General features: G+C 40.5%; 1 protein-coding gene across 2 annotated transcripts in view; it reads left to right on the forward strand.

The window, feature by feature from the left end:
- The first annotated feature begins 70 nt into the window (after nucleotides 1-70).
- Nucleotides 71-26,874, forward strand: part of TAF3 (TATA-box binding protein associated factor 3) — a 152,984-nt gene continuing 126,180 nt past the window's right edge. Inside the window, exons 1-2 of one of the 2 annotated variants that reach the window (XM_067700926.1) lie at nucleotides 71-436; nucleotides 4,704-4,946. In XM_067700926.1, coding sequence (XP_067557027.1) covers nucleotides 271-436; nucleotides 4,704-4,946 — 409 coding nt within the window. In that variant the 5' untranslated portion in view covers nucleotides 71-270. The remainder of the gene's footprint in view (nucleotides 437-4,703; nucleotides 4,947-26,874) is intronic. The other variant, XM_067700915.1, reaches the window with a different exon arrangement.

Below are 26,874 nucleotides of genomic sequence, written 5' to 3' on the forward strand. Positions count from 1 at the left end.
GGCGGAGCTTCCTCATCGGCGCGCTCCGCACTCGGCTAGTGCTGCCTCCCCCCGGCGACCATCCAGCGGGAGGCGGAGCGAGTCCAAAATGGCGGCTCTCAGGCTGGCGCGCTCCGTGCTGCTGTGGCTTTGAGGTGGTCGCCGGGGGTCGGGGGGGACGATTTCCCCGCCGCGGGGGCCCTAGAGGATGAATCAGGGGCTCTTCTAAGGTTAGGTGGCGGGGGTGGAGAGAAGTGGCAGCAAGGACTGCGGTGGAGTCCACGGAGCGGGATGTGCGAGAGTTACTCCAGGTCGTTGTTGAGGGTCTCGGTGGCGCAGATCTGCCAGGCGCTGGGCTGGGACTCGGTACAACTGAGCGCCTGCCACCTCCTCACGGACGTGCTGCAGCGTTACCTGCAGCAGCTGGGACGGGGCTGCCACCGGTACTCTGAGCTGTGTGAGTACCGGGCTGGGTGCGGGAGGGCTGCCTCTGGCCAGTCACGGGTGACACCTCCGCGTTCCCCTTCGCTCTACCGGCGTCCAGGAGGTGTTGGTTCTTCTCCCCCACCCCGCGATTGGGTGTCTTCTCGGCCCCAGACGTCCCTCCGCTCCCACTGTCCCTGGAAACTCGAGTCATCCCTTTGGTCCCTCTTCGTCAGCCGCTAACTTATCCCGCCCGTAGCCCGAGCCCTGTCCCCGCTCCCAGCTCCACAGCCTCTGCCCTCCTCTGTGATCTGATCATCGGTCTTAATCATCGTCTGCTTTTGGCTGCGTGTAGAACCACCTCCAGAATGTCTTACAGCCTCTGTTACTTTGGTTCTTTTCCTCCCTTGCCCGCAAACTACTACAACTAGTTGTCACAGGCGCTCCGTCTACCGGCCGTTTCTTACAAGCCTGGCCATTCTTCAGCTCCTGACAACACATACTCGTTGACAGCTCTGGTCCGTTAGGGACACTGCCTCTTCTTTCTGTATGTGTTCGTTTCATAGACAGCATCTCTGCTTACTCCTTCCCAAGGCCGACTTTGTCGGTTTCACTTAGATTACCTGTGGCTTATGTCTCAGCCACCCATTGATTTCCTCCTCTTCTATATTTTTGTGTCAGTGGTTATCAAAGTGTGGTAGAGGGATCATCGGCAATTTACAAGGCTCCCCAGGTAATCTGGGCTACAGTACATGGTTTTTAAGCAAATGTCTGGTAGTATGTATAGCTGGTGGCATTTACTAAGTTGGAATATTTAGTAGAAGCAACACATCATCTCATTGATGGGAAGTCTGTGTGTGTGGAGGGGGAACTATCCCTCATTTAAGTTTCGGGGCATTATTTTTCAGGTGTTCAGCTGGAAAACTGGATGAAGTGTTTTATAGGATATTTTTTGTTAAAGAGGTTGCTCCACTGAAAAGTTGAGACCCATGAATACACTTTACTTCTTAGGCCCCAAATTCCATTCCAGCGCCATAGTGCTGCCAGAATAATGTTAATCTCTCCATCATGCAAATCTGGTTTTGTCATTCTTAAAAGTATTTCAGTTGGTTACAGGCTGAAAAATCTAAGCTCTCGAGCAGCACACACTTCCCTTTGTGAGCTAGTATTTTTCTTATCTTCTGCCATTCTGTCATCCTAAATCTGCAACCATGCTGAGCTACCTGCCTTTTCCGAAACACTTTAAGCCTCCGTTCCTGCATGCATGCTGTTTCCTAGTGTGTCCTTCGCCCCCTGGTCCACCAGTAGTACGACTTCTAGTTTGAAATTCACTTATCACTTGCTTTAGCAAACTCGTGATATCTGTTCTCATAATTCTGTGCATTTTTCTGCTATGTTATTGAACACCTTGCTTTGTAATCATCTGTGTATATCTCTCACCCTCCCCTCTCCTCTCCCCAGGAGACAAATTTATTATATTTGTATTCTGTAACCTAGTACAGTGCCATAATAGAATAGGCACCCAGGAAATAGCTGTTGAATAAATAAGTGAACTGATAATCCACCACCATAATAACTATTTAGTCATTTCATCTTTTGAGTTTTAAAAATGTGTATTTTTAGACAGCTTGATTTCATGGATACTTCTAATCTGAATTTGGAACTGTTGAGTAGCTCTCATTCATCTTGATCTTTAAAATACACCACCAGCACACCGCTGTCTGCTTTTGCTTCTCTTCCCTCCCTGCTCCCTTCTGGTGCTTGAGTATACTGTTACAGCATACGTAGTCCAGGTTGTATTTTTGCTACCAAGTTCCCTAAATGAGGACAGATGTTCTGTACCTTTAGGTAATCAGAATAACCCTGAACACATAGTTACTGTTCCTGCCTAATACATGGTACCAGACAGGTGCTGGCACCCCAAGCAACCAGGTATTCTAGAGTCATCGGGTGATCCCTGTTTTGTGTTAATGTGAACCTCGATAATTAACCAATTTCTGTAATGATTTTCTTGCTTTTAGTGAGAATACGATGATCGGGTTCATTCTCCATTGTGGTTTGGTGACTTTTTGAAAATGCTAATTCCTGGTATACTTATTAGTCATAGACTTTTAAATATTCTTTTCTCTACACTATTGTTATTTTGAACCGGAGTTACTGTAACATCGGGTCACCACTATGCAATCTTGTATTCTGTTTCTTTATTTCCTTTGTCTTTCTGACACACGTTTATTGAGCACCACTTATGATCTGAGTTCTGTGCTACATGTCGGAGACATAGGCTTACTTAGACACAATCCCTGCCCGTAAGGTGTGTAAAAGGGTGTCGAAATGTCAGTAAAAACAAACTGATGGTATTTGTTCCTTTTTTAAAAAATGCTCTAAAATTAAAGCAAGTATCAGAAGTTACTATCAATTCAACAAATAATGCATTTGAAAATTTCCCTAAGGTAACGATTTGCCAAAGCATTCAGAGGCAGAAGTTTCTGTATGCATTGTATTATACATTAAATAATGTGTGTATACACTGAAAGCAGTGCACGGTATAGGTATAGGCAGGAAATGCAAAAGGAATGCGGTGAAGGAGAGACACATGCACACTCTGGGTTCCAGGGCAGGATTCACTGGAAAGATGAGATTTGAGTTGAGCCGTGAAGCAAGGTTGTATAATGTAGGGAGCATGCCAGGTAGAGAAAAGCATAACCTGAAATAACCAAGTGGGAGTAAGTGAGGCGGCCAGCTTGGCATATGTAACCAGTTCATTTGGAAGGTGCTAGAGGAAGATGTTAAATGGAGCGAGATCAGATTAGGGAGGGACTTAACAGAGAGAGAAATTACAACGTGGTAGGAAACACTGCATACTCTTACGGAGGGGGATTGTGTGATGAAAGTGATGCTTCAAGACAATTTTGCTGTCGGTTAAGTGCAAGAGAGGCGCTTAAGTGCAAGAGAGGCGGTTAAGTGCAAGAGAGGCGCAAGGCGGGAGAACTTGAAACTAGGCTGAGACAGTGAGAGTAGGAAGAGAGAGAAAGGAAAAATTCTGAAAGCCGGTACCCAAAAGGGTGCAGGGGGAACACCAGAAGGTCTTGGGTTGAAATTGCAAAAATGTGGAAGAATTCAAGAGGACCACATTTTTAAGACTGAGAAAAGAATACTGCTTTTAATAAGAATCAAAGAGTTGAAATGCCTGTCTGTCATTAAAGGAAAGAATGAGTATTCATTTTATTTATCCTCTCTTTTTTCTACGTCAAAGAAGTAACCCATACTTGTATAAAAATTCAGACTACAAAATCTTTGAAGTTAGAAACGAGTCTCCTGCTTCAACTCTGCCCTTCCCCTGTTCTGCAGCTTTCAGCCCCATAAACTGTTACAGTTGGATGTATATCCTTCCAGAAGTTTCCTTGTGTGGGTGTGAGCAAACATGTGTCTCATTTTTATGAACTTTGGATGATTCTTTTCCATTTTACATCATGATTTAATTTCAGACAAACTGAGTTTGCCGTGATCATAGGAGATTATAGTTAAAAAAATAAGCTATTTATTGGAAATCTGGAACTGGAATTTTCATAGAAGTTTTAAAAGATGTAGAGACCTTAAGTTCTGCTAAGGGCAGGCAGAGGAGAAACTTCCTTTTGTAAAGAGAATCTCACTATATCTAATGTTTTATCATTTTATCTCTACCCATTTTATACGGTGTCTTCTAAATACATTTAAATTTTACATGTAAATTACCTTTATGGTCTAAGCCCTTTCAGCAGATTTTCTTGGATTTAAAAAATTGATTCAGTGGTATAATTCATTCAGCAAATGTTTATGGAGTGCCAACTATATGCCAACCGCTGTTGTAGTCTCCAGAGTTGTATCACTGAGCAGTAGAGAAAATGGAATGGACATTTACCTAGCTCAGCATTCTATCAATACTTATTTGATAAAATATAATAGTAGTAATATTTATCGGGCATTTACTTTGTGTCAGCCACTGTTCCAGGTGCTGTTGACCATCTGCAAGTTACTTTTGACGTTAGTTCTGTGCTGGCTGATTGTTAGTATGAATTGTCTGTGGTGTTCTGGTTGGTTGTCAGATCATATTTAAAATTGACTTTCAGAGTCAACTTTCTAATATTTAAACAATATGATAGTTTATTGAAAATCTATTCAATTTTTTCCAGTGACTGGGTCTTAAGTATGTAGTATATTTGATTCTGAGCTGCATATTTACCTAATACTTTTTTCTTAATATTTTAAAAAATATTCATGGAATTTGCTTAAAATAATTTGCTTTGCTTTTGACTTTGTTTCAGATGGCCGGACAGACCCAATTTTGGATGATGTTGGTGAAGCTTTCCAACTTATGGGCGTTAGTCTTCATGAACTAGAAGACTATATCCACAACATTGAACCTGTCACTTTCCCACATCAAATTCCTTCATTTCCTGTTAGCAAGAACAACGTACTTCAGTTTCCTCAACCCGGAAGTAAAGATGCAGAGGAAAGAAAAGAATACATCCCTGATTACATGCCACCCATTGTGTCTTCTCAAGAAGGTCTGTGGGGTTTTTTGTTTGTTTCTCGCTCATATATTTGTAACTATTTTAACGGGTTTTTAATCTTCTTAGGTTTCCTAACTGAATTACATAAAAAGTTATGCTAACATATAAATTCTAGAAATGCAGTAAAAATATTATAATACTACTTACAAATTATTCTAACCTTTAAGCCAACAATCTTGCAGCGGGCCTCACCAGGCAGAGCCATGGAATCAAGGGTATGTCTGATGAGGCTTTGATTTCCTTTGTAAATTTTAAGTAGGGGAGAACAGAATGTGACCACAGAGAGAATTCTGTCAAAGATGTATTATATGAGAATGGGATATTAAGTAAATGAAAAAGCCTTTGAAACATAAAGAAAATTGGGGTAGCTCTCCCCCTTCCCCCCTTATTATAAATGTGAGTTGGATAATACTGGAAACAGTGAGTGAGTGAACATTCACTAATATTATGCAGATTTATCTGTATTTTTTTTTTTTTTTTTGGCCATGCTGTGTGGCTTGTGGGATCTTAGTTCCCTGACCAAGGATTGAATCTGGGCCATCGGCAGTGAGAGCATGCTATCTGCATTTTTATGATGAGTAGAAATGTTTATGCTTGGTCATATCAAATTTTTATTGTAAAATAATACCTAATCAGGCACAGTAGTCAATCCATGCAGAGTTCCTTTTTTCCTGCATGATTTACATGTTAATCATTTAGGTTCACTATGATTCTAAAGAGATACATAGTAATTTGTGGTCTTTAACGCACGTACAGAATATTTTTTCTTGTTAAAAAATGGAAAAGCTGAAATTTCTTTATTTTTTAAAATTCTGAAGCCCTAGATGTGCTTCAGGATAATGCCAATGATGGCAGAAATAACTTTCTAACCTTTTTATTGATGTACAGTTCAGTGGTATTAAGTACATTCACATTGTTATGCTACCAACACCACTGTTCATCTCCAGAACTTCTTAACCTCCAACTCCAGAACTTTTTAACCTCCAACTCCAACTTTTTAACCTTTTTAACTTTGAGCCTTTAAACAATAACTCCTCATCCTCTTAGCCCCTGGCAGCCATCATTCTATTTTCTGTCTATGAATTTGACTACTCTAAGTACTTCATAAAAGTGGAATGTTACTTATCTTGTGTCTGGCTTACTTCATTTAGCATAATGTCTTCAAGATTCATCTGTGTTGTAGCAGGTGTCAGAATTTCTCTCCTTTTTAAGGCGGAATGATACCTCATTGTGCGTATTAAACCACATTTTGTTTATCTGTTCACTTGTTGATGGATACTTGGGTTGTTTCTACCTTTTGCGTGTTGCAAATAATACTGCTGTGAACGTTGCAAATACCTGATTCCCTGCTTTTCAGTTCTTTGGGGTCTATACTCAGAAGAGGAATTGCTGTATCATATGGTAATTCTATATTTAATTGTTTGAGGAACAGCTATACTGTTTCCACAGTGGCTGCACCATTTTTCCTTCACACCAGCAATTCCCGAGGGTCCCAGTTTCTTGTGGTTCATTTCTTCTAATCTCCAATTGCACTTTAATAGCATTTTGAAGTGTTACTTGTTTCAGAGACTAGCTTTAGACATGAAAGAAGTTGTTTTACAATCTGTGTGTCAATGTTTCCTCATCTGAAAAACTGGATGAACACTGGCCCTAAGTTGTAGAGATTTATCCTGGGTTGGTGCGTGGCCATCAGACACTCTGGATCTCGGGGCAGTGGGCTCTCCTGAACAGTGCTGGTGCTGTAATCAAGTGTGCTGAGGTGAAGTGCTGTGTTCGTGCTTGGTGATAGGCACCATGGGTGTGGAAAGAACTCGCTGTAACCTTTTGGAAGGTTGTCATAGCTTTCTGGCTTGAGTCCCTTAGAAAAAGACTCTGCTTGACAGCTTAGCACTTTTCTGCTTAAAGTTCTTAGAGATTTAATCCTGACTGAAGGCAGCAATCAGTTTCACCGGTAAATGTGATACAAAGGGTGCCTTCAGTAAATGTTCTTGAACTCAATTCAAGTAAACGTTGTTTATAGAATCTTGCCTGTAGAGGTTCCTTGTTTCTCCTTTTCTGGCCTAATGGTACATGAACAGCAGGACTTGGAAATCTCCACATGCATCTCGGTCATCCTCAGCTTTCCTTAGTAGCTGCTAAAAATCTGTCTCCTCCCCACCTTTGAATTTATTTGTATTTGTAGCCTTTATTACCTTGGAGGAAATCTTACTGTTTGTAGCTCCCTGTGTAAGTCATTCTCTTTAAACCCCTCATTCCCCAATGTCAGTGGTTTTGATCTTAGAAACATATTTTTTACAGCATCTCTAAGCATATATTTATTTACTTTAAAAATATAACAAATACGTTTCAATATTAAAATTATCAAAGGAGGGTTTCTTGGGCAGAGGCCTGGTAGTAGCTGTATTGAGAAGAACTCCATTTTCTCGTATAAACAGGTCATGACTGTCAGGTAGGCCTGGAATGTCCTTCTTTGCTGTTGTCATTGGATGTGATTTATTCAGCATCCTGGACCTCTTCATGAAAGTAGTGCTAAGTCAGTCCATGATCTGTCCTCTTGTTCTTTAAGAATAGTCTTTGTATGACTCTGAAATTTTTAGCTGAAAGGCCACTTAGAAGTACACAAAATTTGGAATTGTGCTAAGAAAACATGAATGGTAATCAAATGCTGGGGGGAAACTGAAGGCGTTATGTAGGAGGAAACTAAAGGAAAGGCACTGTACATAACTGGCACATCAGTGATCTCAGAAGGATATGAGTTTTATGTCAGTGGGTTAGACAGTGGTAATGTGTAATGGCCAAGACTTAGGTTCGTTATCAGTTGGCGTGTGATTCAGTCGGAACTACTATCTTCCCCATGTAGAAAGTTTTAGTCCATTTTCTCGGTGCGCTTTGGAGCTTTCTAAATCGTTTTGTAGTTTTCATTTCATTCTGTCTCTTGTTGCACCTCCTGTTTAATAGTTATATTGTTTAATTTTTTTCTAGTCTTTTTGAAAATTTAAATCTATATTTGATTAATCTCAGTTCCTGGTTCACATACAGGTTCATCTCTGGTCCATGTATGGCCTGCATTTATTCATTTAGAGAGTTATTTAATTATTTTTAATAGTGTAATAAGCCCTAATGAACTCATTACTCAAAACCAAGGCTAGGATTTTGATTATAATCTACGCTTAACCCTTTTGTTTCATTTTTATGGCACAGTGAAATTCTCTCCAAGTGATACAGTTATCATGTTTAAATACTGCCAAGGAAATGTGACTGAGATAGTAGATTTTTGCTGGGTAGTGAAGGAAGTATGAAAAAGAATTCAGTGATTTTAGCTAGTGACTTCTGTCTGAAATTACAATAGTAAATTTTTCAGTTTCTCTTCTGGATTATTTGAAGCAAAACTTGAATCTTATTTCAAGTTTTCTTCAATAAAAATTATAAACATTTTAAGAGGAGAATTATGTAAGCCTTGACCACTTCTCTTTTCAGCTAAAACTTAGGGATTTTCTAAGGAGCAGAGATATTGCTGATTCATACGATATGCATGTGGTTCATAAGGATGTAGTAATGATAGGCAGTACAATAAGATGCATATCAAAAACTTTTCCCCTTATTCATGGAAAAGGACATAAAATACAGTCCTGTGGTTACCATTTTTTAATATAGCCCCACAAGTCAACTTAATAAATCATTTACAACCTGACGTCTTTTTTTCCACAGGCACAGCATGTTAGAAAGTATCTAGTATTCTGGTTAGTGGTGCATAGTGTGGTACAGACGTGAACAGCTTTGATAATAACACCTGTTCACCAAGCTTTTTATTTTTTTATTTTCGTAAGAGCCACGGACACGGTCAGACTTTGGTCATAACATTTTGTTCGCAAAGTACTGTCATGGGACTACCCTCTTATCAATCCTTTGACTTGGTTCTCGTCAAAAAAGCATGTGAACGTCTTCTCCACGCACAGCAGTCTAAGTCGTCTGGTGGGGGTGGAAGCCTAGAAGGCCTGAAGGGGCAGCGGGCTGTAGTAGAAGAAGCTTGGACTTCATGGAGCTGTTCAGATGTGACTCAACTAGTTACTGACTTTACAGTCTCACCAAGTCACTTTACTTTTCCGAACGTCATATCCATCATCCATAGGATAGGTATAATACCTGCCACGTGAGCGATGGTGAGGACTAAGTGAGAGATTTTGTAAGACATTTATATAGAGTAGTACGGTGCTGAACGCATAGGACACGTAACAATCAATGTCCCATCTCTCTTCCTCTTTTTTTTTTAAACAATAAATTTATCTGGACTTCCCTGGTGGCGCAGTGGTTGAGAGTCCGCCTGCCGATGCAGGGGACACGGGTTTGTGCCACAGTCCAGGAGGATCCCACATGCCGCGGAGCATCTGGGACCGTGAGCCATGGCCGCTGAGCCTGCACGTCCGGAGCCTGTGCTCCGCGGCGGGAGAGGCCACAGCAGTGAGAGGCCCGCGTACTGCAAAACAAAAACAAAAAATAAATAAATTTATTTATTTATTTATTTTGGGCTGTGTTGGGTCTTTGTTGCTGTGCGCGGGCTTTCTCTAGTTGCAGTGAGTGGGGGCTACTCTTCGTTGCAGTGCGCAGCCTTGTCATTGTGGTGGCTTCTCTTGTTGCAGAGCACGGGCTCTAGGCATGTGGGCTTCAGTAGGTAGGTGTGGCACGGGGGCTCAGTAGTGTGGCACACAGGCTTAGTTGCTCCGCAGCATGTGGGATCTTCCCGAACCAGGGCTCGAACCTGTGTCCCCTGCGTTGGCAGGCGGATTCTTAACCACTGTGCCACCAGGGAAGTCCTGCTTCCTCACTCTTGAGGAAGTTCCTTTTCACTTGAAAGGCAATATACATTTGTGAAGTGACTTGACAATAAGAGTACATCTAAAACATTGTTAATCACATGCTTAGGGGCTGAGGGAACACAAACTTAACAGCTGGGCTAGGGTGTGTGCTTGATGGAAGAGCTCTCTGATTGTCAGCCCTGTGAAGATGGTGTGGGAGGAGATGAAGTAGAAGGCATTCCTGCCCGTTGTATCTGATTAAATGTTTACAAGTGAGACCTCTTTGAAGTATTTTATAAATGCACGTCTTGCGTAGACTATTACAGTTCTGATGGCCGGTACCCAGTGTGTTTCACCAAGAACATTCTCCCGCCAGCCTGTCATACGTATTTTCATATTCACGATAGTAACAAATTTTTCTTCCCTGTTTTGTTGTGCTGAGGAATGCGTGAAAAATAGCATTCTCTGCCGAAGTCATTGTTTGGTTCTCAGAGTGTGTTCAGTAGTGTTCAGGTGGTCTGTTGATCTGTCCATAATATTTGACAAAGAAAAAATAAATAGAAACCATTTACTCTGCTTTATTTATTGCAGAAACTTACCAACCTCAACCTAGCAAACTTGGTAAAGATACTGTGATGTTGCTATTTTTAGGGTTTTTATTCCTAAAATATTTTAAATTAACTTTATTTTTTAGAATAGTTTTAGGTTTACAGAAAAATTGAGAATATAGTACAGAGGGTGCCCTTATATCCTGTACCCAGTTTCCTGTAGTGGTAGTATGTTATATTTAGTATGGGATGTTTGTTATAGTTAATGAGCCAACGTTGATACGTTATTATTAACTAAAGCCCATTATTTTTAGTTTTTACCTAATATCCTTTTTCTGTTCCAGGCTCCCATCCAGGACACTCATTACTTTAGTTGTCCTGTCTTAGGCTTCTGTTGGCTGTGACAGCTTCTCACTTTCCCTGTTTCTGATGACCTTGAGAATACTTTTGAGAAGTATTGGTCAGATACATTATAGATGCCCTTCTGTTGGAATTTGTCTGAGGCTTTTCTCATGATCGGACTGGAGTTATGAGTTTTGGGGGAGGAAGACCACAGAAGTAAAGTGCCATTTTCATCACATCATATTAGGGGAACATCCTGTCAACGTGATTGATCAGTATTGATGTTGACCTTGGTCACCTGGCCGAGGTAGTGTTTCTCAGGTTTCTCCACTGTAAAGATACCCTCCTTCCTGCTTCCCACACTGTCATCTTTGGAAAGAATTCCTTACACGTAGCCCACAGTTAAGGAGCTGGGAGTTAACACACCCCCTCTTTGAAGGTGGAGTATTTCCACCTTCAAATTAAACTCTTCTCCAGAAACTATTTGAAATTCTTCTCAATTTGTCTCTTCTCCCCCAGGGCTTATATTATGAAGCTCTTTTATTTATTTGTTTGTTTGTTTATTTACTTATTAAATATTGTTTTGTGTGTAGTTTTTAAAAAAATATTTATTTTTTATTATTATTTATATTTTATTTATTTCGCTGCGTTGGGTCTTCGTTGCTGTGCGCAGGTTTTCTCTGGTTGCAGTGAGCGGGGCTACTCTTCGTTGTGGAGCTCTAGGCACCTGGGCTTCAGTAGGTGTGACACGGGGGCTCAGTAGTTGTGGCTCATGGGCCCTAGAGCGCAGGCTCAGTAGCTGTGGCTCACGGGCTTAGTTGCTCCACAGCATGTGGAATCTTCTGGGCCAGGGATCGAACCCATGTCCCCTGCATTGGCAGGCAGATTCTTAACCACTGCGCCACCAGGGAAGTTCTATTTATTTATTTGACTGCGCTGGATCTTACTTGCGGCACGCAGGGCTTTTGTGGCCACGTGCGGGATCTTAGTTTTGGTATGCGGTATCTAGTTCCTGACCAGTGATTGAACCCAGGTCCCCTGCATTGGGAGCATGGAGTCTTAACCACTGAACCACCAGGAAAGTCACTATGAAGCTCTTTTAAAACATAAACATTTACAGGTTCAAAATAATTAACAAAAGTAACACAAGCATGTTGAAAAAAAGAAGAAATATTGCCTAAGTATATTCAGTATAAAACGAAAGGTCCTCGTTATTTTCCTCGTACTCCCATTCACCATGAATAACATTGTTTAAAGTATGAATCCTTGGACTTCCCTGGTGGCGCAGTGGTTGAGAGTCCGCCTGCCGATGCAGGGGACACGGGTTCGTGCCCCGGTCCGGGAAGATCCCACATGCCGCGGAGCGGCTGGGCCCGTGAGCCATGGCCACTGAGCCTGGGCGTCTGGAGCCTGTGCTCCGCAACAGGAGAGGCCACAACAGTGAGAGGCCCGCGTACCGCAAAAAAAAAAAAAGTATGAATCCTTCTAGATCTTTTAATAGGAAGTGTTTTGACTCCTTAGACTCAAGGATATGTGTCTTTTTCAATCCCTACCATTTATTTCTCAAGCTACTGCCATCTGACTTCTCCCTCCATCCTTTTCTTGAAGCAGCTCTCACTGAGATCCCAAGTACTGCCTAATTGGTTGACTTAAAGGAACTTTTTATCCTTACTGATCTGTTTTTTTCTGGGGGGGTGGTTATAGCTTAGTGAATTATAAAGAAAATACCTTTTAACCATCTCCCAATTCAATACATAAAACTTTACCAGCCACCCCAGGGCCCTCCATATGCCCAGCCCCTCTTCCCTCCCTCCAGTGTCCTCACTTTATAGCACGTACTGCTTTTCTTTTCTTTATGGTTCTGTCAATCAAACATGTATCTCTAGATACTTTAATTTCTTTACATAGCCCCTCTTTTTACTTTACATGTCTTTTAAAGTTTCTTTTAATCTACAGGTCCTCCCTGTAATTCCCTGCCCCCACCAAATCCCTTTTTTTCCTTACAGTGTATTCGTAGAGGAACCTGGGTGGTTGACTTATAGTATTTCCCACAGTCTGGATTTTGCTGACTGTGTACTCATGGTGCAGCACAATGTGTTTCTTGGAAATTGGCAGCAAGAATCTGAGGATTGATCAGTACCTCTGGCAAGGTAGATGCAGGGTCATTTTCCTTCATCAGGAGGCAAATAATGTCTGGTTTTCACTCTTTTTTTTCTTTGGCTGTGTTGAGTCTTCGTTGGTGCACACAGGCTTTCTCTAGTTGCAGTGAGTGGGGGCTACTCTTTGTTGTGGAGCTCGGGCTTCTCATTGCGGTGTCTTCTCTTGTTGCAGAGCATGGGCTCTAGGCGCGTGGACTTCAGCAGTTGTGGCACGCGGACTCAGTAGCTGTGGCTCACGGGCTCTAGAGTGCAGGCTCAGTAGTTGTGGCGCAGGGGCTTAGTTGCTCCGTGGCATGTGGGATCTTCCCGGACCAGTGATCCATGTGGGATCGAACCTGTGTGCCCTGCATTGGCAGGTGGATTCTTTTTTTTTTTTTAACATTTTTATTGGAGTATAATTGCTTTATAATGTTGTGTTAGTTTCTGCTGTATAACAAAGTGACTCGGCTATACGTATACATATATCCCCATATCCCCTCCCTCTTGTGTCTCCCTCCCACCCTCCCTATCCCACCTCTCTAGGTGGTCACCACCTAGAGGGGTGGGATTAGCAGGTGGATTCTTAACCACTGTGCCACTAGGGAAGTCCCTGGTTTTCACTCTTTTTGATACTAGGAGTTTCAGTGCTCAGTGCCTAGGTCTATTCATTCGTTGGGGTCATAAGGTACTGATATTCTGTCGTTTTATTTTTGTCTCATTCTTTAATTGGAATAATTTTATAAAGAAATCCTTTCCCTCATCCACTGTTCAGTTACTTAGTTCATACAGCAAAAGCAGGATAAATGCTTGGTTCTTTCATTTTATCTCCCTTGTCTTTAAGATAATGAATTGGTTCCTTGTCATTCATAGGTGACTAATTTTTTTTAATATATCACTGTGAACTCATAGATTTAAAGATACTTGTTAGGTTTCTTTCATTACAATTCTTACCCTTATTGCAAACCAGATCTTCCCATCTTTTGGCCAGTGGAGGCTTCTTCAGTGTGGCTTCTGAATCCTTTTGACATGATGCTAGTGGTCTCTGATGGTGCCCTTGCTACCTGGTGTCTCACAATGTCCTAGCTCATCTTGTATATTCTTGTGCCACACTCGGAATCAGTCACTTTTCCAAGAAAGCCTTGGCTTCTTGGGAAATGGCATTTCCAGTTCACAATCTGGGCAGTTGGGGTACTTACTACAACTGGGTTGTCATTGTTTCTAGGCAATAACTAAATAAATATCTATATCATTTATATACATACAGATGTGTGTGAATACATAGACAGTTAGACAGACAGATGATAGATAGGTGACCTCAGGAGTTTATACAGATATTTCCAATTCAAATTCATGACTCTGGGTGTTTTGCTTTTCATGTTATATCAGTAAATACTTTTGTCTCTAACAAGAATTCTGGTTCCCAGGGATAAAAAGAAGATGATAGAATTAGAACATTATCCATATCCTGGATTACACATACACTATTAAAACTGCCATTCATGATTCATGAAACAGGTAAAAATTTTGTTTTTGCTTATGCTATCCTATTACTCCTCACCCCCAGTTTTCTATGATTGTACCTTGTCAGACCATATAGCTGCTTTCTTGAGTTCTGTTACATCTTTTGAGTTTTCCTAATTTTGATTTACGCTCTTTCATGTCTTCTACACCATCTTCAAATAGAACATTACAGTTTTCACCTGTTTTTTGAGTATGTGTTTCTCGTGTACTTTCATTGTCTGTAGGGATGTTATTTTGGTATTTCATCTCCTTTTTCTTACAGAAATTGTGCAGGTGAATGTAGGTTTTCTGAACATCTGGAAGGAAGTTGAGGGTGTTTTTTCTAGCTTTACGTGCTCCCTCTTCTGCTGTTGCTGTGTAATGCGCAGACATAGCTTGCTTTCTGAGATTTTCTGTATCATTTTCTTCCAGCACTTGTATCTGGATCTTCTCTTTCCTTCTTGCCAGCTTGCTTTTCCTTTTCTGCTCGGCTATGACTCCAGGCCCAGCAAGTTTCTTCTCAGTGGGCTCTGTCCTGGGCAGAGGAGCCAAGGGTCAGGTTTGAAAGCTCGGGGGGCTTGACCCTTCCGCCCTCTACATCAATCCCCCCCCACCCCCGCTTCCCCTGCCCCTGGAAGTGGCCAGACCTTCCCAGCCTCAGCCCCTCCTCTCGTGTGGCCTGCCTGGCTGGCAGTCAGCACCTGCTGGGGTTTTAAGGCTCTCCTTCTTCAGGAGAATCTTCATTCAGTCTCCCCGTTGCTTCTCACCGTTTGCCCTGGCAGATGAGTAGTACTCAGGGCTTGTGGCTCTTGGTGATTGGCCCTCAGCCTCTGTGTTTTGGTGTCGAGGGGTGTACTTTGTCACCTCGTTATAGTAGTTGCTCTATTTTTATGTGGCAATTTGGGAAGATCCCCAAACTGCACTGCCACTGCAGCAGCTTTCTTGTAGGATTCCCTTTTTTGGGCCTTCTTGCTACATTGGTCACTGTTGGGCACCCCTTGAAACTCCTTTTCTTCAGTGACATCGTCCTCTCTTAGTTCTTTTTATGTGACTAATTCACTCTCTGTGCTTCCCATGGGCTCATCTCCCGTGGCTCTTCTACCTCCAGAATGTTGATGCTCCCAAAATTGTATCCTTGACCTGCTGCTTCCCACACTGTACAGCGTTTCAGTCTGTGATCTTCTCTACTCTCCTGGTCTCACCTGTGTCTCACCTGATGAGTCCCCAGATTGTCCCCTCATACCACACCTTTGAGATTCTATATCCAGGCGTCAGGCGGCCATTTCCACATTTCCCATAGGTACTTCACATTGGCGCGTCAAGGGCTACACACAGTATCTCCCCCTTGATGATCTGTGTTATCGGTTTCTGTTGGTGGCACCATCTGATACCCAGCTGCTCAAGCTAGACGTGTGAGTGTTGACTTTGGCCCCTCCGCTCACTCTGCTCCTTCAGTCCCATAACCAATTCTGCTAATTTTCTTTCCTAAAAATTTCTAAAACACTACCCCAAAATTCCTTTTGTTTAAACCTTTATCTCTCTCCTGAACTATCCTTATCTTCCACAATAAGCTGCTAAATAAAACTTAAGTCTATCCCATAGTGTCAAACACCTTATTGGCTCTCCACTGCTTACAGGTACAGTGCGTGCTCCTTGTTTCTCAAGGAAAACCAAAAATATCTGTGGAGAGCAAGTTCTTTTTTTCATGCAAGATAATTATAGATTAAAAAAATTTTTTTATGTAAATGTAATTTGATTTCCACTTGGGCCTCTTTTTTAAAAATATATTATTGTATTTAATTGAACATTTCCACTTTTTTTTTTTAATGATTGCTTTTATTTATTATTTATTTTTGGCTGCATTGGGTCTTCGTTGCTGCGCGTGGGCTTTCTCTAATTGCGGCGAGCAGGGGCTACTCTTCTTTGCAGTGTGCGGGCTTCTCACTGTGGTGGCTTCTCTTGTTGCGGACCACGGGCTCTAGGCACGCGGGCTTCAGTAGTTGCAGCACACGGGCTTAGTAGTTGTGGCTCGTGAGCTCTAGAGCGCAGGCTCAGTAGTTGTGGCACACGGGCTTAGTTGCTCCGCGGCTTATGGGATCTTCCCTGGACCAGGGCTTGAACCCATGTCCCCTGCATTAGCAGGCAGATTCTTAACCACTGCATCACCAGGGAAGTCCCTAATTTAAAAAAAAATTTTTTTTTGTTTTAAATTTTGGCTGCTCTGGGTCAAGATAAATGTAGCTTTAATCATTCTAAAGAAAAGATGTTTATTCTTCCAACTTAGATTACTTACTAACTGAATAGAAGAGTGCTAATGAGGAAATTTGTACTGCTTTTAAGTCACTAAAATATCAATATTTGTTTATTTGAAAGTAGACATATAAAAGCTTGGCATCACATGGCAAATTTATAAATATTATTTCATTTAATCTTGAAACAACCCTAAGGGCAGATGCTGTTATCACTCCCACTTTACAGAGGAGAAATGAAAGTTCCAAAAAACAATGTTTCAGTTACCTTGCCTTGCGTTACATGGTGCATTGGGAGCAGGGCTGGATTCGGGTTTTGGTGATTCCGTTCAGTGCTGCGTGCGTGGATGCCCAGTGTCAAGTCCTACACGGGGAAGTGGGATTGACAGTAGAGAGGAGAATAAGGCGTCCCCTCTCCCCACTCTTGGGCTTTCCTTCTGTGGTTGTTGGAAATCTCAGCCTGGGCAGGCCTTCCTGAGTGGAGCAGTACCGTCATCAAGCCCGTCTTCTCAGCGGACGGGCTTGCGGAAAGCGTCCTGGCCCCAAGTCCAGCCCAGTGGCCAGCCCTGCACTGGACCCTCTCAGGGTCTCCCCTCCTAACGTCCCAGGGCTGGGGTGCGAAGGTCTGGGCAAAGTTTATTCTGTGTATCCTAGGTGGTTACCTGGAGGCATCGTGTTGTTTTTCTTAATCCTACAGCGTCTGAGCCTAAAGGTTACATCTGAAGTGATAATGAAGGGTTGATATGTGCTGACTTGTCTACGATGTTAAGGACAAATTTCTGAGCGTGAACCTATAGGGTCCTCATGATGAGACTTCTGTCTGCATTTTCATATTAGTTTCATGCCCCTCATTGCTTCAGGCTTTAATCTCCAGAATCATTAACTTGCTTATGTTTCCCCAAATGAACCATGCACCTCCGTATCTTTGCTCAGGTTCATCTGGAGTCCCCTCCTCAGCCGGGCTCCTTTAGGCACCATGTAATGTGTGTCTCCATCATCACCCTCAGTACGTCTTGTTCTAATGATTGGTTTTGTCTCCAGAACTTACACTGGTCTTGCTTCCTCTGCACTCTCTCTCCACTCCTCCTTTTGTACAAAACCTAAAGCCCTTTTACTGTACCTGAGTGGTCAGTTCGAGACACAGAGAAAGGTACTGACCGCTGTCCTTAGGGCAGTTTGTTCAGAACGCTGGGGAAGCTGTCTCAGAAAGTAGCTTGTCCAGAGTAATACAGCTGCTGAGTGACAGAGCTGGCCCTCGAGGCCCAGCATTGGTCTTAGCCCAGTGTCCTTTGCATCACTCATCACCCTGCTGTTATTCTCCAAGTCCAGGTTGAAACAGAGCAGGGTTTATCCTTGGGCTCTTCCAGTGTTCTTCTTTTCCTTTCAGATTGACTCCTTCAGTGCAGTTACTTAAAAAAAAAAAAAAAAATCACGTTTGGTAACATCTTATTTGATTCTTTCACTTGTGTGAATTTTTGCTTATTATTATTGTCCTTTGATATGGATTTTTACCTACAGCATAAGTTTTTAAATTAGGTTTTTTAAAAATATGGGTATCTTTTGCTTTGCATTCAGACTAGCAGAATCAGCCCTTAAGTAGAGGTGTATACATTTCACAATGGACAGTAGAAGTACCAGCACATGCTGATACGATAGACCACAGTTTATAGTGGACCCGGCCAAAATTCTCTTCCTTGTTGAAATTTTTTCCCTTTAATTTGTGTGGATTTATAAAAATCAGAGCACACCTCCAGTGTTATAATAAATAGTTTGTATGTTTCTAAATCAACAGAGTAATATCAAATGCCTTAGAAAAGTTAAGCATTTTGATATTTTACATACTACAACCACCAAATTTGTCTGTTTCTCCCTTCTAGGCATCCATGACAGAAAAAAAATATTTTGTCCGTTTTTTATCAAATTTTAAAAATTTCAGAAGTTTAACATTTCTAATATCCACAGTTAGATTTCTTGGATTAAATTTCCCGTGTGTGTGTGTGTGTGTGTGTGTGCGCGCACGTGCGTGTAGGGAGGGAGGTTGAGGGGAGTAGGGAGATAGTTGTTACACAGCTGACTTGGGTTAAGACCCCAACATTAGTGTTTTTATTGTAGTTAGGATTTATTCTGTCTCGCTTTGCTGAATTTGAATCTTATCTGGGACAGTGCAGTAATTGCATTTTATTTAACTAATTACCTGCTATGGCTACATAGAGATTTTCTGTTTCAGAGAAAATAATATCAAGTTATTTGCTTCAATTTAAAGCGGTTATATATTTATCCTGTACCATCGGTGCTAAAGGCAAATTCCGAATCATTTTTTCATTTACTTATCAAATAGCTATGGAGAGCCTACTGTCAACCCGGCATGCTGCTTATTTCTGGAGATACAGGGGTGAACGAAAATAGAAAGCGCCAACTCTGCCTTCCTAGAGCTTCTAATCTATAGGAAAGAAGAAAGGTTAGACTAATATTTATAGATGATTCAAATTATTTGAGATATTTACTTAGTGTGCTGTAAGGATGAGGGACTCAACGGCGGTTAAGTGGCCGGCATAAGATGATTCCATGAGTAAATTCTCATGGTGAGGAGGAGGATGGCCTTGAGAGAGGAGACCTGGAAAAGAGCCTGGGTGCAGCTTAGTGTGGCCACGCAAGGGGGAGCTGATGGGGCCTGAATTCTGACTGTGGTGAAGCGATCAGAGGAAGGACCGGATTGGAGAGGTGCTGAGTGGACAGGATTGGGTGGTAGATAAATTATAGAGAGTGTGTTAGAGAGAGGAGCGGGGCTTCATGCTGGGGAGGCTGGGTGGTAATCTTAGCATCTAGTGTCCTGATCTTAAACAGATTGTCCTGATCTGGGGATTAACCTTAGAATGGACTTTCTATCCCTCAGGCAATGCTCCAGCATAACCTGTATTTATTTTTTAAAAAGAGGAATCAGATGGAGTTCAAGATTAAATAATCCGGCATGAACCTGGGATGCCGAGCAGACTATGTTGTTTGTTAAGGGCAACAGATGCACTTGCTTTAAAAAAAAAGGCCGGGTTTGCATATTGTTATCAATTGTCATTTTTACTAGTTTAATTTTAGGGCACCTGCTTTGTGCCAGGCCCTGTGCTCCATGTTGGGGGTGCAAAGGCTCTCCTTTCATTGACCTCATGGTGTAATGAGGATTTTTGAAGATGGCCCTGTTTGTCATTGTAGGATACTGAATTAATATGCTTTGAGATTTTAGAACAGAAACTGTTCAAAAACACCTCACGTTAGTTTTGTTACTAAAAGATTAAATATCAACCTTCAGTTTATTAGTTTAGGGCTTAAAGTTATAGATAACACTCGTGCTGTGATGCCTGTTGTTTGCTGTAGTCATGTGGTGTTTGACTGCCAAAAATTCTAGCTTGGTATTTCATTGGGGTTTGATGATTTAAAGACTTTCTTTTTTTTTTTTTTTTGCTTTCTCCACAATATTGTTATGTCTGCTCTTTCCTCTCCTAAGCCTCAGTTCCCACATTTGTAGAATGGAAATAGTAGCCTCCATAGGGTTGTTATTATAAGTGAATGAGGGAATTAACCGGTGGTCCAGTGGTTAGGACTCTATGCTTTCACTGCCATGGGCCCGGATTCAATCCCTGGTTGGGGAACTAAGATCCCACAAGCCACGTGGCGTGGCTGGAGAAAAAAAAAGTGAATCAGATTAATATCATCTATTATTGTAAGTCTTCAACTTGGTCTTTGAGAGCAGGACCACATTTACAATTTGTTCCTGAAAATCTCAGCACCAAGTATGATGGTTGTCATACCATTATATCCTGAAGAAACACTTACAGTACTGTAAATGTACACGTTGGTAATAACACCCAGTCTAATTCTTTCTGATGTGAAAATTCTGGTGGTGTGTGAAGTGCTCGGCACAGAGTAGGTTCTCATCTGCTGGGGTATTTTACTGCCTTCTGGTTGACGGACTGTCCTGCCTTTCCTGTGTGAGCTGCACTGCCAGCCAGCTCAGGTCCACAGACTCACACCTGAAGACCACAGCATCACTCAGAATATTACCTCGCTGGTTGGCTTTGAGAGAAATAGATTGAAGATGTGTGTGAATGTGCAAGTTGTTTGGGCCAGATCTTTGCAGCTATCTTTTATATTTCTGCATGTCTCTTTCATTGTTTTTTGGTGATAGACTTTAATTTTACTGATCCACTTTCAATAACTTGTAATCAACTTTTTCTAACCCTTAGACATATTTAAGAATTTTATTTTACATAATACTTAAAGGTAGCTATTTGCATCTAATTTTACCACAGAAAAGAAGCAATACTTGCAATACTTTCTTTTTCTTTGTTGTGAGCCTTGTGATGTTACGTTACAGTGTTGATTAATTGTTGATGGTTTGTGCTAATACACTGCCATGTGCACAATTAACGCATTGATTGTTTTTCCTGCATGTAATCAGACTTGGTTTAAAGTTATTATGCATTTTTATCAGGTATTATGTAGTAAAAATGTAATGTTTAAAATACGCTGCTAGTTCATAATGTTTAATTATCCACTTTATTCTTGCTGGAGACTTCAAATTCTGCAGTCTAAATAGGAATATTGATTTCTTTTTTTACTGTGGAAGGGATTACAGTTCAGTAGGTGGCACTCTTTCCTTTTCTGTTAGTGTTAATATCCAATCAAATGCCAAGAAAAGTTTTTAAAGTCTTAAGAAAAAGCATACAACTTAACCATAGATGGCTTGTTTTAGAAAGAAAAACAGCAACATTGTTAATAATTTAGTGTCTCTGGAACTTTGCTAGAGCAGTTACATAGGAATATATTTAAAATTTATTTTCCTTAAGGAAACTTTTGCATCTAGACAAGAATTTGCTTTATCATTTAGCAAAGGCCTATGTTATCCTTTCTGAAACTCTAGATTTTCTTTTCAAAAATTTGAAATTATTATCCATGAGTATCTACTTTTCCCTGCATGTTTTGATTTTTAAACATTATCTTCAAAGTCCCATTAGAAAATACTTTAAAAATGAACACTTTTTCCTCACTGTAACATAACAGTCTTCCTTATTTTTCAGTGTGCCCATCCCTTTTTCATTTATGAAGAGAATTTTTGGTTAATTGACATAGTTAATACAATTTTTAAACCCTTTTTAATTCAACAGTATTTATATTCTGCTTTTTTAAAAATAAATTTATTTATTTATTCATGTATTTAATTTTTGGCTGCATTGGGTCTTCGCTGCTGCACGCGGGCTTTCTCTAGTTGTGAGCGGGGGCTACTCTTTGTTGCAGTGCGCGGGCTTCTCACTGCCGTGGCTTCTCTTGTTGTGGAGCACGGGCTCTAGGCGCGCGGGCTTCAGTAGTTGTGGCTCGCGGGCTCTAGAGCGGAGGCTCAGTAGTTGTGGCACACGGGCTTAGTTGCATGTGGGATCTTCCCGGACCAGGGCTCGAACCCATGTCCCCTGCATTGGCAGGCGGATTCTTAACCACTGTGCCACCAGGGAAGCCCCTATATTCTGCTTTTTTAACTTAACATTTTTGTCACCTCTTTTCCTTGTTCCTGTGTATTTTATATTTACTCTTTTTTAAAGAATGTATCATAATTTACATAGCCATTGTCTTATTTTTAGAGACTTTTAATGTTTTTCAGTATTACAATGTTGCATCGAGTATCTTTGTGCACGTTTTTCTTTTATATTATTTCTTTATGATAAATTCCCAGGGTAGGAGTTTTTAGGTCAAAGGTATAAACACATGTATGGTTTTTGACATGTATTACACATTGCTTTTCAAAAGAATTGTATCATTTTGCGATGCCATAATAAATTTGTGATTATACCAATATCCTAGAAGTCTCACTGGAATTGAATTTCAAAGTATATATTTACAAACTTACATTAAATACATTTGAGGGGGCATTTTGTTTTAAACTTTTTAGGTAAAAATTGGGAACTAAAGCCAAAAATCTCCCACTGGAACATAACCACTATTATTACTGTGATGTAGTCCTCAAAGTAAGTGTGTGTGTGCGCCCTGTTAGTCGTGATAGGGTGTGTGTAAGCAACAGTGTGTTTTGAGTAGGGTGCGGGTATGGAGGTGCTGCAAGTGTGTTAAAGATTTTGATTTGTGGTACTTACTTAGTGAATATCTGTGAGTATATGCCTCATAGCAGTTAGGTGTTCATCTACAGAGTGATGTTTGAGAGGTCTCATCTGAAATAAAAGATGAAGAATATTATTCCATGTTCCTAGATAGTCTTAAAACCATCATTTTATTTTATTTTATTTCTTGGCCACGCCACTCAGCTTGTGGGATTTTCAGTTCCCCGATCAGGGATAGAACCCGTGCCCCGGCAGTGACAGCTCGAAGTCCTAAGCACTGGGCCACCAGGGAAGTCCCTATAGCCATAATTTTAAATGACTGTACGATAGGCCATCCCTTAGTCTTGAAGATTTAGGCCTCTTCTAAGTTCTAACTTACATGAATACCACTGCAATATATGCTTTCATTCATGCAGTTTTCTCAGTATTTCAGACTAGTTCTTATGATTGAGTTTCAAAAGTTTAATTACTGAGTTAAAGACTATGAAAGTTAAAAGAATTTTAATGAAATTTCTCTTAAAATATTATATTAGTTTACAGTACTGCTAGTAATACAGAATACCCATTTTATTCCATCTTTCATTTAAAAGTGTTTCTAATTTAATAGATGATTTTATTTACATTGAAAAATTTTTAATTTTTCTGGTATTAACATTTAACATAATTTGAGAAAAAGTATTCTTAACCTTCGGTGTATTGTTAGAGTTGATTGGCTCTAATTTTTTTTTTTTTTTTTTGCGGTACGCGGACCTCTCACTGTTGTGGCCTCTCCCGTTGCGGAGCGCAGGCTCAGCGGCCATGGCTCACGGGCCCAGCCACTCCGCGGCACGTGGGATCTTCCCGGACCAGGGCGCGAACCCGTGTCCCCTGCATTGGCAGACGGACTCTCAATCACTGCGTCACCAGGGAAGCCCGATTGGCTCTAATTTTGTTTTTGAGTTCTGAGCAGTTCTTACTGTCTGAAAGGATTGGCATTTCATGAGTTTTATTCGTTCTTAGATGCTGTCAAAGCACAAAGAGAAAATTTATTTAATTTTTTTAATTGAATAAAACTCGTTCTGCCTTGCCATTACCATATGGGTCTATTGCACCCTTTTATAAATCTAAGTTACATTATGGGATCTTATGGATCATATTTTCCTGTATCTTCAAACATCTTGCTATTTTCTCATCATAGGTATTATTTTATTATGACTCATCATTACTCATCAGTTATTCCCAAGTATGCTTTTAAAAAAAAGACTAATAAAATGGAAGAAGGTTGAAATCACCTAGATAAGGATGATCCAATAGTGAAATAAATTGTCACCCTTCATTTTTCTAATTTTGGGACTTTTTTCTAATTCTATATTCTGTTTCAAGAATGTATGTAAGAAGATGGGAAACATCATTGTTCTAGCTTACTTTGGGGGTTAATTGAACATAGTTGAAAATGCAGAATTTTTCATTTTCCCCTCCTAATGGAAAAGAGAAAAAACTGACATTTCATAATTATTAGACAAATCACAAATAAATGCAGAGATAGCAACATTTCTAGCCTTGTTTTCACTATCCTTTTATTCATATTTCTGTAAATTATACATAAAAATAGCTTAAAAATATGAAGGTTCCATTGAGCCCAGATGTCAAATGGTAATAGCTATTTTTCCTGATATACTGAGGGTGAAAGTAAAAATTATTTGTTGGATTTAATGGCACTATTACATTTTAACACTTCCTTTTTAGTGTGTAACCCTAATTATGTCTGACAGACACAATTGGGAATAGTTAGAAGGAAACAGTAGTTCTGGACCAATCAGCAATGGAATGGAAAACTCAGGAAGTCCCAGTGCCATGGTAAAGGAGAAAAACTCACTTTTCATTTCCTTTCATGTATGGTGTGTTCAGATTAACTTTAAAGGAGACTGAGGTGTAGGTTGGAAGATTTTGTCTGCAATTTTGTGTTACCTGTGTGTGGAGCCCATCTCAGCAGGCATCGCGTCGTCAACTCACAAACCTTGCCAAGTCCCCTGATAGTGGCTGGGTATCCTATTGCAAGTTAAATATGAAACAGGGATACACTTAGTTTTGCATTTAAAGGTTTTCTTAAAGTTCAACTTCAAGTGAAGCTGGTAGTGCCTTCATTTTTATTAAAGCTGGCTTTGTTGGGAAGGAAAGGATTGCCAGAACTGTCCTCTGTAGTATTACCAAAATTGCTTTGGGAAAAATTTTTTTAAATGGCATAGAATTCTATACCTTTACATATCTGTGCAGTAGACATTGTAAGTCTTCTTACAAATACTGTGCAATTGTCGAACCTGCCAAAGTGGTATTTAACCCACCATGGCAGTAGAGCCTATCAGTAAACTCGTGTTTATAGTTTAACAATATTAAATGTTTCAACAAATGTGTCATGGCAGCGGGTATTTTTTTTTTTTGAGACTTTATTTTTTCAACCTTTCTAAACTTTAACAGCAAAAAGGTGTAATGCATGGTGAGTTTATATCACACCTTGAGGGACAAGAGACTAAATGCTGGATTTGATGAAACTTGGTGAAAAACAGCAGCACTTAGATGCCCTGACTTAGGTGCCACACGCTCTTCTGAGGGCTTTACATATACTAACTCATTTAGTCCTCATCATAACCCTATGAATTAAGTTCTGTTGTTCTTATTCTGTAGACGAGCAGACTGAGGTGTAGGGATGGTAAACTTTTAAGATTACGCACTAGTAATTGGGGGATCCAGGATTTGAATCCAGACAGTCTGACTCCAGAGGACTAGTTTGTTTTTTTTTAAGTTACTTGAGCTTTTTTGTGCTTAAATTGTATTAATGTGATATTTCCATTTATAAGGTTCAAAGATCCATAATGAAGATTTCCGATACTTTATGCCACTGGTTTCATCCTGTAGATCTTGGACTTATGGGAAGACTTGAGGTTATTGCCTGGGTCATGTGAACTTACATTGCATAAAGCATTGTATGTAGGCTGAGTAAAAGCACTTATGTGAGCATACATGTAACTATATTTTAAATGAGTATAACAGTTGTGGTTAATAACATACAGTTTCATTTAGTTCATAGCCGTTTGTTATTATGTATTTCCCTAATTAACGTACACTAAAATTACAGCTGTATTGTTGTGGGCGTTCATGATATCCTTTGATGTTAAAAAAGGGGGCATTATTTAGTAGAAACAATTGGGAACCATCAAGTGACAGATTTCAGGATCCCCATGTCCTGATGAATCCTCTCTGTCTGGGCCAGGGTGAATTGCTCAGCCAACAACAACAACAAAACCCGGTGTTATTTTCTATTCTCAGTGATGTAACTGTAGATTAAATGTTTATGGTGTTTTAGTTAAGAAGCACACTTGATGGTTACTCTTTTCATCGATTTCATTCATTTTATTTTGGAATTGTAGGGCAACTCTTGCTGTCAATTTGGGGAAGGCATGTGGGAAGCAAAATCCATACCATATGTAAATTTAAAGTTAAAAATGGATATTATTTAAAATATTGGCCTTGTAATACATATTCATTTATTGAATTCATTCAGCACATACTTACTGATCTCTGATTGTGTGTCCCAAGCTCTATTATGAACACAGAAAATACATGTGGGCAGAATGGACATTAGTCTTCATCCTTGTGGATCTTACACTTTAGTGGTTAGAATAGACAGAAAATAAAAATAACAAAAATAAGTAAATTGTATAGTATTCGTGGAAGGGGATAAGTACTATGAGAAAAAGTAGGGCATTATGAGGGGTAATGAAAACGCTAGGGTTGGGGAAGAAAGTTGCAATTAAAAATGTGGTAGTCAGGTAGATATCATTGAGAAAGGGACATCTGAGCAAAGACGTAAAGGAAGGGAAGGAGTTAGCCATGCAGGACATCTGGGGAAAGAGCCTTCAGCAGAGAAATCTAGTGCAAATCCCCCAAAAGGTCATGTGTCTGGTGTGTTTGACCTGGGGGTGAGCATGACTGGTACAGAGTGGTGATAGAGGGGCAGAGTGCTAGGAAAGGAGGTCGGGGTGGGGAACACCAGAAGGGATCATCCTGGGAGGCCTTGTGGTTGGGGTGTGCCTTTTATTTTTGTTAAGATGAATAGCTATTGAAGTATTTCAATATTTAAACATTTTTTATTATAGAAAAATTTCAAACACACAAAAGTAAACAGACTCCAATAATTAAATTCCATGTTTCCATTACCCAGCTTCAGTATCTACTCATGATTTGTCTTATTTTGTCTATACTTCCATTCATTTCTCTCCC

Source organism: Pseudorca crassidens, chromosome 1, assembly GCF_039906515.1.
Source record: "Pseudorca crassidens isolate mPseCra1 chromosome 1, mPseCra1.hap1, whole genome shotgun sequence".
NCBI classification, from domain to species: Eukaryota; Metazoa; Chordata; class Mammalia; order Artiodactyla; family Delphinidae; genus Pseudorca; species Pseudorca crassidens.